Below are 14,757 nucleotides of genomic sequence, written 5' to 3'. Positions count from 1 at the left end.
ACTGCTATGCCGCCTATTCCCACAGACACCGGTCTTGGTACATCCCATCTGTAGTTCTGTTCTCCAGCAAGCAGGGATGTATTTCCATCCCTGCTTATTGCAGTGGGCGGACCAGGATACACAGACCGCCGGTATGTACCGTCCATGGAGGTGGTGCCCTAGGAATGACAGCCCCCCTGGGCTGCTCTGAAGGCTGCATCCAAGGGAGTCTGTAACCCTTGCTGCCTGCACATTGGGGTAGCATCACAGCTGGCTCAAAATCCTCTGTTTGCTGTACCATCCAAAGACCAGCTTTCGGAAGACCAGCTTTCTGGTTCTGGTAGCCGCTGCCCAATGTCCCCCAGTGAAATCACTGGTTGCTAGGGCCGCCTGGTATCTAGCAACCAGTGATGTATATGCAAAGCCACAGAATTCACAGCCAGGAGGCTCCAACTTTATTCTATTGAGCTGCTCCACCTCCTCCATTGTCTGCCCTGCTTACCATGACTATGGAAGAGTCTGAGAACTGTGAGTGATTAGGGGAGCCAGGAATAGAGAGACAGAGGATGGCATTCTGTGCTGGAGGAACAAGGAGGGGAACTAGAGATGGGGGGGGGGGCAGAGCAAGCAGCTGGAGGAAGCAGCTGAACATCCTACACTGGCAGACCTGCAATTTCCTCCATGAAAATTCTGCCTCCTCTGCTGTTCTGCACCAACAGCCCTTCTCTGCCTTTACTGACAACTGAGAGTACGGGAAAGGCTGACGGGCTTTAGTGATCACTTTGCTTCGTCTCCTTGTGCTGTGAGCTGAGCAATTGGAGCCAGTCAAGCCTTGATATGTAGTGGCATTGAGAGTCCCCCCCCCCCCCCCTTCTTTCTCTCTCCCTCTCCCTCTTCCTCCCTCTATGAATAACTTTTGGCATGTTTTATGAAACAACCTGAAATTTTCACAATTTGTTGGTACATGTAGAGCAGGTTTCACAAGTGATAGTTCAGTCCGGACCTCAGCCGTACCACCTAGCAGCCTGAGCGGACTCATTTCCTCCCACCACTGCAGATGTTAAGGATTATTGTCCTGCAGAGGGTGGGAGAAATGGCAAGGTGGACGGGGACCTGGACCCCCCATGCACCCGCCCACCGCAGCAGAGCGGGTGGAAGGAATGGAAGGTCTACAGGGGGAGCAGCAGTTGCCCGACCCCTCCCCCTGAATACATTTATCGCCACTGAACCCACAGCAAGGAGAACCTGAATCCCCTCCCCCCACATTCACTCACCTGCCACCGCTGTTGAAGTCACAGCAGAGTGGGTTGGAGGAAAGTAAGGTGTACAGGAGTATGCCCAACCTCTTCCCCCCAATGCACTCGTCCACCACTGAACCCCCAGTAAGGAGGAGGGCAGGAGGCACGGAGCCTAGTGGCAGCAGCAGGTGTGCGCACCCAGAAGAGGAGTCTAACTTGCCACTCTCCCAGCCCTCCACAACACTGAGTTAAGCTAGGGGAAGATTATGGGGGGGGGGGGTCTGTGATGTCAGAGAGGGAGCTGTGATATGGGGGGCTGGGAAGTGAGAGGAGGAAGCTGTGAGGGGTGAGCTCTGATATGAGTGGCTGTGAGAGAGGGGAATTGTAATACTTGGGGAGCTGTGATGTGATAGGGAGAATCTGTGATATGGGGGGCTGTGATGTTATATAGGGGACTGTGATGTGAGAATGGGGAGCTGTGATATAAGGGGCTGTGATGAGAATGGGGGGAGTGCTGTAATATAAAGTTTTGTGAGAGTGGGGCAATAATGTGAGAGGGAGAAGCAGTGGTATGGGGGGCTGTGATGTGAGAAGGGGAAGCTGTGATGCGGGAGGGGGAGCTGTGATATGCCGGGCTGTGATGTAAGATGGGAGAGCTGTATTATGGATGGGCTGTGATGTGATGTGGGTGGCAGTAATGTGAAAGGGGGGCTGTGATATGAAGGGTTTGTGATGTGAGGAGGAGGGCTGTGATGTGAAGAGGGGGTGAGCTGTTATGTGGGGGTTGTGATTGCAAAGGCGACTGTGATGTGAGGGAGGGGTCTATGATTGCATGGGGGATGTGATGTAAGTGTGGCTGTAATGTTGGGGGCTCTTATGTGAAAGGGAGTTGTGATATATAGAGGGGTGTGATTGGAAAAGGGGGACTGAGGCAATTAATTGAAAAGGGGCTGTGACGTTAATGACCTGAGTCATAGAATAAAAATGAGATTCGGAACTCTGCAGAAAAAAAGGATTAAAAACTGGACCTCCATGAATTTTAATTCAGTACCCGTGATGTAGATTCTTGTATTTTGTAAAGTTTGGGGGAGATTGGTCAACATCTAAGCTTTTTTTTGGACGTTAAGCCACATTAAGCCCCCCAAAAAACAAGCTTAATGTCCCCCATTTTCTTTGTGGAAGTCCAAAATCTATGAAACTTCTAGGACATGTTTGGGACGCTGAGAACTTGGGCTGTGCAAAGTTTCAAGTCAATTGATTGAGGTTTAGGCACATTATGGTACGTTAAGCTCTTTTTACATTAAGCTGTTCACATTAAATGTTTTAGCACTGTAAAATATAGCTTAATGTGAATAACGTTTGGTGTGATTTACCAAATGAGCTGCAATTTTCAGAATATGTTGCCATAGATAGAGTCTTCTACTGTGTGAAGTTTGGGGGAGATTGGTCAACATCTAAGCTCTTTTTTGTACGTTAAGCTACATTAAGCTCCCCAAAAAACAAGCTTAATGTCCCCCATTTTCTTTGTGGAAGGCAGAAATCTATGAAACTTCTAGGAGATGTTTGGTAAGTTGAGAACTTGGGCTGTGCAAAGTTTCAAGTCAATTGATTAAGATTTAGACAGTTTATTACACGTTAAGGTACATTAAGCCATTTTCACATTAAATGTTTTAGTCTGTCCCGATAAAGACTGATGCCTAGAAATGTGGGGGGGTGTCTCCGACTGCCAAGTGAGCTGCAATGGGGACACCTACAGTGGTCCTATTAGTGCAGCGGCCGACAGTTTCATAGCGACACATGTCACCTGCATGCACCTTGAGAGTTCACTACTCACGCATGCGCTCAAAGACATTCCTGCACCGACCGCCATTATCATGGAAACCCATGACGTCGGTGCCGGGAAGGACAAGGGGGAGGTAAGTTACCGGCGTCATAGAAACACATGGCACCGACGCCATGGATGGGTGGGCGGGGTTGCAGAGATGAGCTGTGAAGAAAAAGAAGAACAGAAAGGAAACAGATTGAGGGCCAGTTCACACCACATGCGTTTCAGTTACCCTCCATCTGCATCCAAAGATAAAGTAGTATACTGTACATGGTGGTCAATGTCATAGTTCACACCAGCGCTCGCAGTTCCAGTGTGTTCCAGCTGCAGATAAAAAGCAGAACAGGACTCATACAGAGCTGCACTGGAACGCGGAAAACGCATCAAAACGCACCAAAAATGCACCGTAGCACACATGTTCCCATCTAAATTGAAAAACAGAGGGGGAAAAAACAGACTAGAATGCATAAAAAGCATCAAAAACGCACCAGATGTGCTAAAAACCATGTCAAAACGCACAGGCAAAAACGCATCTGGAACGCATCTCTACTATGTCTTCATAGTGCGAACCGGCCCTGAGAATGATGATAATCAGTCCATGAATGGAGCTGGGGAGAGGTGGAAGAAAAGGGAGTGATAAAATGGAAAAGAAGGAATGTGTAGGTGAGGCAGCTCACCAGCTTGCAGAGAGAAGGAGAGAGACCGCTGTGAATAGTGCGAATGTGAAAAATCCAAACCAAAAGTTATCTACAAAACTATATACACTTCAATCATGAGGAATCATCCGAACCAAAGTTCATCTGCGATCCAAAAACCACAAATATGATGTGTTAGCATTAAGTCCCCTCGGTTGTGTTGTTTCCAGGTTATGGATCCAATCAGCTTCATGACGGAGGATGAAGTTGTCACGATCTCCTCCTCTCGCCGATTGACTGACGTGTTCGATGGTCATGCCCCTCAATTCATTTCCCTGGTGTCCTGCCGAAATAAAATGGACTGCTACGGGTTTGCTCAAATCAATGGGTTCACCTTTGGTACTCTTGACTAGAGCTGTCCTCATGTCACTCCTGTGATTCTGAAATCTCCGCTTAAAGGGACCAAACGTTTTCCCCACATAAACTGGTGAGCCGGGCATTTCAGAATATAAATGCAGTGATCGGTGTTACAGTTCAGGAAACCCTGTATCTGGTAACGTTTCCCACTGTGGGGGGGGGTGTGAAATATTCCCCACAGATCAATGAGTTGCATACATTACAATTGTAACACTTGTAGCAACCTTGTCTTTCTGAGAACTTGAATACTGTCCTGACACACTGTAGGTGTCCCCATTGCAGCTCACTTGGCAGTCGGAGACACCCCCCCCACATCTCTAGGCATCAGTCTTTATCTGCTGTCAGGGACATATATGCTGCTGGTCGTTGTTTCCAGAACCCAGCGCTGCTTTCAGCTGACACTTTATTCCAATCCAGGGAGTACCATGATCCACATGTGACCACCATGTTTATATCCCCGGGAATGCAGTTTATGTACATCTGATGATTGTTTTATTTATTTTCTCAGTTTGTAATGTTTCTGTTTCCATTGATTTGAATACATTTTTGGAGGGAACATGACATCATGGGGCGGGGCCAAGCTCATTTCACTTCACTCTGATTGGTGGATGGTTTTCTTAAATAGTTCTCCAGTTTCTATCACAATTTGTCACATGCCTGATGAAGGGGTCCTGCGAGACTCTGAAACGTTGCCTTGCTGTGACTATGTGATCAGATGTGACACTTCAGAGTCTCGCAGGACCCCTTCATCAGGCATGGGATGCTTTGGAGTCTCGCAGGACCCCTTCATCAGGCATGGGACGCTTTGGAGTCTCGCAGGTACCCTTCATCAGGCATGGGACGCTTCTGAGCCTCGTAGGACCCCTTCATCAGGCATGGGACGCTTCTGAGCCTCGTAGGACCCCTTCATCAGGCATGTGACGCTTCTGAGCCTCGTAGGACCCCTTCATCAGGCATGGGACGCTTCTGAGCCTCGTAAGACCCCTTCATCAGGCATGTGATGCTTCTGAGTCTTGCAGGACCCCTTCATCAGACATATGACGCTTCTGAGCCTCGTAGGACCCCTTCATCAGGCATGTGATGCTTCTGAGCCTCGTAGGACCCCTTCAACAGGCATGGGACGCTTCTGAGCCTCGTAGGACCCCTTCATCAGGCATGGGACGCTTCAGAGTCTTGTAGGACGCCTTCATCAGGCATGGGACGCTTCTGAGCCTCGCAGGACCCCTTCATCAGGCATGGGACGCTTCTGAGCTTCGCAGGACCCCTTCATCAGGCATGTGACGCTTCAGAGTCTCGCAGGACCCCTTCATCAGGCATGGGAAGCTTCTGAGCCTCGTAGGACCCCTTCATCAGGCATGTGACGCTTCTGAGCCTCGTAGGACCCCTTCATCAGGCATGGGACGCTTCTGAGCCTCGTAAGACCCCTTCATCAGGCATGTGATGCTTCTGAGTCTTGCAGGACCCCTTCATCAGACATATGACGCTTCTGAGCCTCGTAGGACCCCTTCATCAGGCATGTGATGCTTCTGAGCCTCGTAGGACCCCTTCATCAGGCATGTGACGCTTCTGAGCCTCGTAGGACCCCTTCATCAGGCATGTGACGCTTCTGAGCCTCGTAGGACCCCTTCATCAGGCATGTGACGCTTCTGAGCCTCGTAGGACCCCTTCATCAGGCATGGGGCGCTTCTGAGTCTTGCAGGACCCCTTCATCGGGCATGTGACGCTTCTGAGCCTCGTAGGACCCCTTCATCAGGCATGGGACGCTTCTGAGCCTCCTAGGACCCCTTCATCAGGCATGTGACGCTTCTGAGCCTCGTAGGACCCCTTCATCAGGCATGTGATGCTTCTGAGTCTTGCAGGACCCCTTCATCAGGCATGTGACGCTTCTGAGCCTCGTAGGACCCCTTCATCAGGCATGTGACGCTTCTTAGCCTCGCAGGACCCCTTCATCAGGCATGGGATGCTTTGGAGTCTCGCAGGACCCCTTCATCAGGCATGCGATGTCACATACCTGATGAAGGGGTCCTGCGAGACTCTGAAACGTTGCCTTGCTGTGACTATGTGATGGTTTATTAAAACCTTTGGACCCCTATTGGTGATCCTCGGTGTGCTGGTGACATTTTTCCTTGTTATATTGTAAAGTGCTGAGCAAACTGTTGGCGCCATAAATCCTGTATAATAATAATAATCAGGACTGAGGAATAGGATAGGCAGCATAGGCAGTCTTCAAGGGATCCCAGATCCCTAACAAATGGAATCAGTCACATCAGCATCAGGGACAAGATAGTTGCTGTTGATCCAGGACTGATTCTTGTTGATAAATGTCAGCTGGTCAGCGGAGTCTGTGGACAGACGCACTCTTTTATCCGTCACAAAACCTCCAGCAGCACTGAATGTCCGTTCGGAAAGCACGCTGGGTGCAGGACAGGTCAGTAGCTGGATGGCATATTGAGCAAGTTCTGGCCAGTGATCCATCCTCAAGACCCAGTAGCCCAGTGGATGTTCAGTTGGAAAGGTCTCCAAGTCTGCTCTTGCCCCTAGATAATCCTGCACCATATGATGCAGACCCTGCCGATGGGTGCTTAAACCTAACAGTCCTGGGCACTGAGGACTAATGCCGGCCATAGACGGTTTGAAAATCGGCTGATTTTTCATCTGAAAGAATAATCGGCGGATTTTCGCTCTGTTAGTGGGTTAATTGGTCGGCCGATGTTCGGGTTTTTTGCACTTTTGGATTATCAGCCATGTTGGAAAATTTATGGAAAATGGACGATTTTAGCGGCAATGATGGCCAAATCGGACGATCGTTTTAACGTAAAAAAATATGCTCATGAGCCGTGACCTGCAAGGAACAGAAGTCTGGCTGTTATATGGGGTTATCTTCATGACTTAGTCGGCCGATTTGTGTAAGTGGTGGTGGTAACGTCAGCTTAACGAACAAACGATTTTGTGTTTATCGTTTGTTAAATCACTTGATTTTCAACTCGTGTATGGCCTGTATAAAGAACTGTTTGAAGGCTGTGACCCCGCCCCATCTGTGACCCCGCCCCATCTGTGACCCCGCCCCGGCTGTGACCTCCCTCCATGAGCTGATCTAAATGTATAACACAACACAACTCTTCTCCGCCCAATTAGGAACTGATAAGGATCACATGAATTGGGGGGATGTTTCTCCAACACAGACCAGAGTGAAGAGCAACAAGAGGTGAGAATCAACCAACACAAACAGACCAAAATATATACACTGTTTGTTCTGAGGTTTGTAGAAGTCTATGCGTTGCTGAAGTTCCAGTTTGGAGTGGAGATGAGAGCAGCAATTTCTCCAGAGATGGCAGAAGTCTATGCGTTGCTGAAGTTCCAGTTTGGAGTGGAGATGAGAGCAGCAATTTCCCCAGAGATGGCAGAAGTCTATGTGTTGCTGAAGTTCCAGTTTAGAGTGGAGACGAGAGCAGCAATTTCCCCAGAGATGGCAGAAGTCTATGCGTTGCTGAAGTTCCAGTTTGGAGTGGAGATGAGAGCAGCAATTTCCCCAGAGATGGCAGAAGTCTATGCGTTGCTGAAGTTCCAGTTTGGAGTGGAGATGAGAGCAGCAATTTCCCCAGAGATGGCAGAAGTCTATGCGTTGCTGAAGTTCCAGTTTGGAGTGGAGATGAGAGCAGCAATTTCCCCAGAGATAGCAGAAGTCTATGCGTTGCTGATGTTCCAGTTTGGAGTGGAGATGAGAGCAGCAATTTCCCCAGAGATAGCAGAAGTCTATGCGTTGCTGAAGTTCCAGTTTAGACTTCCACTGATTTTGGTCGCTTCCAACAATTGTTTGGTTTAGGACCCCACCAACACTCAAGGCACTATTTTATTTATTTTGTACCCTTTACTCATTCACAAGGGGGGGCAGCATCAGGGCGCCCCCTTTTATATAAAGGGGTACACTTTTGCTAATGACCCCCCTGCCCGCAGACACCCACCAGGCCAGGGTTGTGGGGAAGAGGCCCTTGTACCCATGCTGAGAGCACATGGCCTGGTAAGGCCCAGAGAGGGGAGGGCCGCTCATTCATCTCCCCCCTTTCTGGCCTGCCAGGCCTGCGCTCGGATAAAGGGTCTGGTAGGAGGTTTTTCCACTCTTTTTCCACCTATTTTTTGGGGGGTGGGGTTTCCCTTAAGGCCTAAAGTGCTTGGTATGGCTTTTAGGGGGAACCTCATGCACATTAAAAAATAAATTTCACTTTGGGGTCCTTCCTAACCTTCCCACCAGACCCAAAGGGTCTGGTAAGGATTAGGGGGACCCCACACTTTTTTTTTTTTTTTTTTAATAAAAATGTCAGTCATGCTGCAGCAGGCTCTATACATTGTACAGATGTGCAACTTTGCAGGGAGTTTATGGGGACCCCCCAGGAATGATAATAAAGTTTTTAATTTGTTTTGTTTTTTTTACTTTAAGCAATGAAAAAATTACTGCCCCTTTAAAACAGTACTTTTTGAATTTTGTTTCACTGATTTCCGTCCCTCAGGGCCGTCCCCGAGTCCCCATACCACTTCTGGGGCCAATAACTGGCATAAAAGCCTTCAGAATGGTCACTTTTCAATGTACAACTTCCAGTCCCATAGACTTGCATTGAGTTCAAAGTTTGCAGTTGAACTTTCCTCAAGTTTGAATGTTTGACCGCGAACTGAACAGGGGGGTGTTGGACCCGTCACTACTTATTACATGTCTGTGTCCTTCTGTACAAGAATTCTAAGTCCTCATGCACACGGGACGTTGTTACAGCGGCTGTTTTTGGCTTTTGATGATTTTTTCTCCATCCAGTAAACCCCCCAGCATGTTCTCCTCGGTGTCCATACACACAGAGACTGGAATCAGCGTTTTCTGGCTGGAAATAAAAAAACAGAACTAGCGGGCTTCTAGATACATTTTTTAGCTGTAAACACGCTCTAATGCTGAAAAACGTAGAAAAATTCAGCAAAATGCAGTAAATCGCGGCAAACCAGTGTTTTTTGAACTTTTTTTTTTTTTTACCAAAAAAAACCTTGAAAAACAGCAAAACGTTGCTAAACGCTAATGCAAAAACGCTAAAAAAACTCCGGTATTTAAAGTGACTTTACACAGCTAATGTTACCAGCGTTATCACCACCCCCCCCCCAGTGTGCATGGAGCCTTCTAGCTATGTGTCTCAGTCCCAGCCTCCCCCTGTGTAGGAATGTACACCTCGCCCCGTGTAGGAATGTACACCTCGCCCCGTGTAGGAATGTACACCTCGCCCCGTGTAGGAATGTACACCTCGCCCCGTGTAGGAATGTACACCTCGCCCCGTGTAGGAGGGTACAGAACGGGTCACACTGGTTATTATTATTATTATTATTACATGGAGTTTATATAGCGCCAAAGGGTTTGCTCAGCGCTGTACAATAGAGGGGGGGACAATACATGGCACAGTACAACAATAACAAACAACGTACGAGGGGTAAGAGGGCCCTACTCTTTCGAGCTTACAATCTAGGAGGGAGGGGTTAGTGGTACAGTAGGGAGTGGCTGAGAGGAATAGAGTGGTGGAAGGAATGAGGGAGAATGGCCGTTAGGTGGGGGTGGGGTAGGCTTCCCTGAAGAGGTGGGTTTTCAGGGAGCGCCTGAATGTGGGGGGGGGGGAGGCGACAGTCTGATGGATTGGGGCAGTGAGTTCCAGAGGATGGGGGAGGACCTGGAGAAGTCTTGCAGTTGTGCATGGGAGGAGGAGACCAGGGAGCAGGATAGAAGGAGGTCCTGTGAGGAGCGAAGGGTACGGGTAGGGCGGTACTTGGGGATCAGGTTGGTGAGGTAGTCAGGGGCAGTGTTGTGAATGGCTTTGTAGGTCAGGGTTAGAAGTTTAAATTTGATGCGTTGGGCAATTGGGAGCCACTGGAGGGAGAGGCAGAGGGGGGTGGCAGAGGTGGAGCAGTTGGTGAGGTGGATGAGTCTAGCCGCTGAGTTCAGGATGGTCTGAAGCGGGGAGAGCTTGCACTGGGGTAGGCCGGTGAGGAGGGAGTTGCAGTAGTCCAGGTGTGAGATAATCAGGGAGTGTATGAGTAGTTTAGTGGTGTCTGGGGTAAGGGAGGTGCATATTTTGGCGATGTTGCGGAGGTGGAGCCTGCATGTGTTTGTAAGTGATTTGACATGAGGTTGGAAGGAGAGATTCGAGTCAAGAATGACGCCAAGGACTTTGGCTTGTGGGGCAGGAATGATAGTGGAGTTGTTGGTGATGATGGATAGGATGGGGGGAGGGGGTGTGGGGGGAAAGACGAGGAGCTCTGTTTTGGAGAGGTTAAGCTTGAGGAAATGTAGCGACATCCAGTCTGAGATGTCGTTTAGGAGGTGAGTGATGCGGGCGGAGATAGTGGGGGTGAGGTGGGGGGTGGAGAGGTAAATTTGAGTGTCGTCAGCGTAGAGGTGATAGTTGAAGCCGTGGGAGTGTATGAGTTTGCCCAGGGAGGAGGTGTAGATGGAGAAGAGAATGGGTTCAAGGACAGAGCCTTGGGGGACCCCAAAAGAGAAGGGGGAGGTGGCACCGTTGTAGGTGACGCTGAAGGAGCGTAGGGATAGGTAAGATGAGAACCAGGAGAGAGCGGTATCTCTGAAGCCAAGGGAGAGTAGTTTATTAAGGAGGAGGGGGTGGTCAACTGTGTTGAAGGCCGCGGAAAAGTCCAGGAGAAGGAAGACAGAGTAGTCGCCCTTGGCTTTGGCGTTTAGAAGGTCGTTAGTGATTTTGAGGAGGGCAGTTTCAGTGGAGTGTAGGGGACGGAAGCCGGACTGTAATGGGTCAAGGAGGTTATTGTCAATAAGGTGGGCACTTAGGCGATCAAAGACTATGTACTCAAGGAGCTTGGAGGTGAGTGGCAGCAGGGAGATGGGTCTGAGGTTGTTGGGGTCCGCGGGATCCAGGGAGGGCTTTTTGAGGATGGGGGAGATATGCGCGTACTTTAGGGGGGAGGGGAATGCGCCAGTAGAGAGGGAAAGATTGAAGATGTGGGTGAGGGAGTGGATGAGGGAAGAGGGGGGTGACCGGAGGAGTTGAGAAGGGATAGGGTCCAGGGGGCAGGTAGTGAGTTAGGCTTCTGAGAGGACCTTGGCGACTTCCTCAGTGGTGACAGGGCTGAGGGAGTGCAGTGCAGGGGGGGTTATGGTGGGCGGGGCCTTGGGAGAGGTGGGAGGCAGTGCGGTTGTGAGGGAAGAGGAGGAGGGAGATGAGGGGGTGATGGGGGGGAGGATAGGTGGGGAGGTAGATTGCGAGTTGACAATGTCCTTACGCATAGCGTCAATCTTGTTGTGGAAATGGGTGGCAATCTCGTGGGCAGTGAGTGAGGTACTGAGTGGAGGAGGGAGGGGAGAGAGCAGGGAGTTGAAGGAGGAGAAGAGTCGGCGAGGGCAGGAGGAGAGGGTGTTGATCAGGTTAACAAAGTAGGCCTGCTTGGCGGCGTGGAGGGAGGAGGTGTAAGTGAGGAAGGCAGATTTGTAGAGGGAGAATGCATGAGGGGACCTGGTTTTGCGCCATAGTCTCTCTAGCACGCGACTGCGACGTTTGAGGCATTTAGTGCTGTCATTCTGCCATGGTTGAAGTGGCCTAGGTTTGATGATGCGTGTTAGGGGTGCCAGAGAGTCTAGGGCAGCTGACAGTGAGTCGTTGTACAAGGTGGTGGCTATGTCAGGACATGACAGTGAGAGGATGCTGTCGTGTAGGTGGTCGGCGGCCGAGTGGAGGGGGGCCGGGTTCAGGTTGCGGCTGGTGATGGTTTGGTGTTTTTGGGGGGGGTTGGGGGAAGGGGCGATGGAGAACGTGATGAGGTGGTGGTCGGAGAGAGGGAAGGGGGTGTTAGAGAACTGGTTGAGGGTACAGAGGTGGGAGAAGACTAGGTCCAGGGTGTTCCCTCTGATGTGGGTGGAGGATTGCGTGTGCTGTGTGAGCGCGAAGGAGGAGGTTAGGTGGAGGAATTGGGAAGTAGCCGGGTTGTTGTCCTTGATGGGGATATTGAAGTCCCAGAGGATGATGGTCGGTAGCTCAGAGGAGAGGAAGAAGGGAAGCCAGACGGTGAAGTTGTCCAGGAAGAGGGGTATGGACCCAGGAGGTCTGTAGATCACTACGATCCTTAGGGGGGTTGGTGAGAAGAGTTGGATGCAGTGCGCCTCAAAGGAGATAAAGGATAGAGAGGGTGGGTTAGGGAGAACCAGGAAGGTGCTCAGCGGTGATAGGAGCAAGCTGACACCACCTCCTCTGCGACCGCTCAGTCTTGGCGAATGGGTCCAGATGAGACCTCCATGGGTGAGTGCCACAGGGGAAGTGGAGTCAGTGGCCTGTACCGTACCCAGGTTTTGGTACGGAGTGTCAGACTTTCACTTTCATTTCTCTCTTCCGCTCTCAGCGATGGCGTCTTCTGATCTGAGGAAGGAGCTGGAATGTTCCGTCTGTCTGGAATTTTATACAGATCCTGTAACCCTGAGATGTGGACACAACTTCTGCCGGGACTGTATTGGCCGTGTGTTGGATACACAGAGGGGGTCTGGAGGTTATTCCTGTCCTGAATGTAATCAAAGCTTCAAGAAACGTCCTGTCCTTCAGAAGAATTGGAAGCTACGTAATATAGTGGAGAACTTCCAGTCTACCCATCCAGAGCAGCAGGAGTCCGGGGTCTTCTGTACTCACTGTATTCACACTCCTGTACCGGCTGTGAAATCCTGTCTGATGTGTGAAGCTTCTCTGTGTGACAACCACCTGAGAGTCCACAGCAAGTCACCAGAACACGTCCTATGTGATCCCACTACTTCCCTGAAGGACAGGAAATGCTCCATCCATAAGAAGATCTTGGAGTATTACTGCACCGAGGACTCCACCTGTATCTGTGTGTCCTGCAGCCTGGATGGAGAACATCGGGGACACCAGGTGGAGACTCTGGAGCAGGTCTCTGAGATGAAGAAGAAGAAACTGAGGAATGTTCTGCAGAAACTGATGACAGGGAGAGAGGAGAAGGAGAAAAGAGTCCAGAGTCTGCAGGAACGCAGGAGGAAAGTACAAGGAAAAGCAGATGATGAAACCAAGAGAGTCACTGCCCTGTTCAGAGACCTCAGGAGACGTCTGGAAGACCTGGAGAAAAGAGTCCTGAGGGACATCTCCGGGTGGGCAGAGCGGGTCTCCCGTCCCATGTTGGATTATATTCGGGATCTGGAAATAAAGAAGGAGGAGCTGTCCAGGAAGATGAGGGACATTGAGGAGCTGTGTAACATGACGGATCCACTTACTGTCCTACAGGAATCAAACACAGGTGACTTGTGTGATACTGAGGGTGGAGATGAGGACAGAGAGAGACATGAGAACCTCCTCCATGATGGAGGGGATGGGGATGGGGATGTGGGGGGGATCTCACACACATTACACACGGGTTTATCTGATATCATGTCTGGGGTCAATGTACAGAAATGTACAGGCACACATGTTGCTCCACATTCTACTACAAAGGGCAAAGGTCCCATCAATGCTCCACCATCCAGGCCAGACCCCCAACCCTCCCCCACTGGAGGACCAAATATTGGGGCTGTACAGCAAACATGGGGGATGTCAGGGGTTACAGACATATTACTGGATGTGATGACAGCTGGTAATCATCTACATATATCAGATGATGGGAAAACTGCATCCTGGTCATCATCACATCAGAATCAGCCAGAAACACCAGAGAGGTTCCAGGATTGTCCTCAGGTGATGAGCAGTCAGAGCTTCTCCTCCGGGAGACATTACTGGGACGTGGATGTCGGGGGGTCAGAGTACTGGAGAGTCGGGATGTGTTACACCAATATAGACAGGAGAGGAGGTCAGTCAGTGATTGGATGTAATAAGAAGTCCTGGGGGTTGGAGGTGTTGTGGAATGATGAGTACTCAGTGATACATGACAGTAATAGGACCCCATTCCCCGGCGGTGTCTCCAGTACCAGAGTCAGGATAGATCTGGATTATGAGGCCGGGCGGATCTCCTTCTATGATCTGTGTGACCCAATCCGACACCTCCACACCATCACCACCACCTTCACTCAGCCCCTCCATGCTGGGGTAGGTGTATGGGTAGGTTGTATAAACATATGTGGGAGGAGCCAGGAGTGAGAGATCCGCCCAGAGACATCACAAGGGGGATGATCTGATTGGTGATTGGTGCAATACTCAGCCAATAGGAGGAAGGGCAGGAAACAGGAGTGAGTTGTGGAGAAAGCTGCAGGTTCCGGGGCTGTCATCTTCATCCTAAACCTCACTTCACTTCCTAGTGTGTCACTGACCAGGAACAAGCATGCAGGAGGTCCGAGTGTTCCGCCTTCACTGGCTGCATGCTTGTTGTGGGTCAGTGACACCCTAAGTAGTGTAGCCAGGATGGAGATGATAGCCCTGGAGCCGGAACCTTCCCAGTGTATCTGTAGCCACAATGTGTGTTTTCAGTTTTGGATGGAGTGTGGAAGGATTAGAGCTCCTGTCAGTTTTTCCTGCTATCCAGGACTCTGTCAGAATGGTTTCCTTTCACTTCCTGTCCTGCTGATAACAATTTCCCCGACAGGAAGTGAGGGGAAGTCTCTCTGTATTGGAGCCCTGCATAGCAGGACCGTCCTGGCTAGACGTGTGCACCACCAACACATTTCTTTTCCTTCACTTCCTTTCATTTCCCT

The 14,757-nt window shown here is 50.2% G+C and overlaps 1 protein-coding gene across 1 annotated transcript; it reads left to right on the top strand.

Moving 5' to 3' along the window:
- The first annotated feature begins 12,478 nt into the window (after nucleotides 1-12,478).
- On the top strand, nucleotides 12,479-14,206 carry LOC149449732 (E3 ubiquitin-protein ligase TRIM21-like). Its single transcript, XM_089692810.1, has 2 exons — nucleotides 12,479-13,519; nucleotides 13,652-14,206. The coding sequence occupies exons 1-2, from the start codon at nucleotides 12,479-12,481 to the stop codon at nucleotides 14,204-14,206; spliced, it is 1,596 nt and encodes a 531-aa protein (XP_089548936.1).
- The last annotated feature ends 551 nt before the right edge of the window (nucleotides 14,207-14,757 follow it).

This window comes from Staurois parvus, unplaced genomic scaffold (genome assembly GCF_062004578.1).
Source record: "Staurois parvus isolate SC_StPar_1 unplaced genomic scaffold, SC_StPar_1.0 ptg000605l, whole genome shotgun sequence".
In the NCBI taxonomy this organism is placed as follows: Eukaryota; Metazoa; Chordata; class Amphibia; order Anura; family Ranidae; genus Staurois; species Staurois parvus.
This window is presented reverse-complemented; position numbering and strand designations above follow the sequence as displayed.

Excerpts from the sequence above, each read along its gene's own strand:
- LOC149449732 (XM_089692810.1), top strand. The coding sequence starts at position 12,479 with ATGGCGTCTTCTGATCTGAGGAAGGAGCTGGAATGTTCCGTCTGTCTG. Across the intron at positions 13,520-13,651 it reads ATATCATGTCTGGGGTCAAT|CAAACATGGGGGATGTCAGG; the intron begins GTACAGAAATGT and ends GGGGCTGTACAG.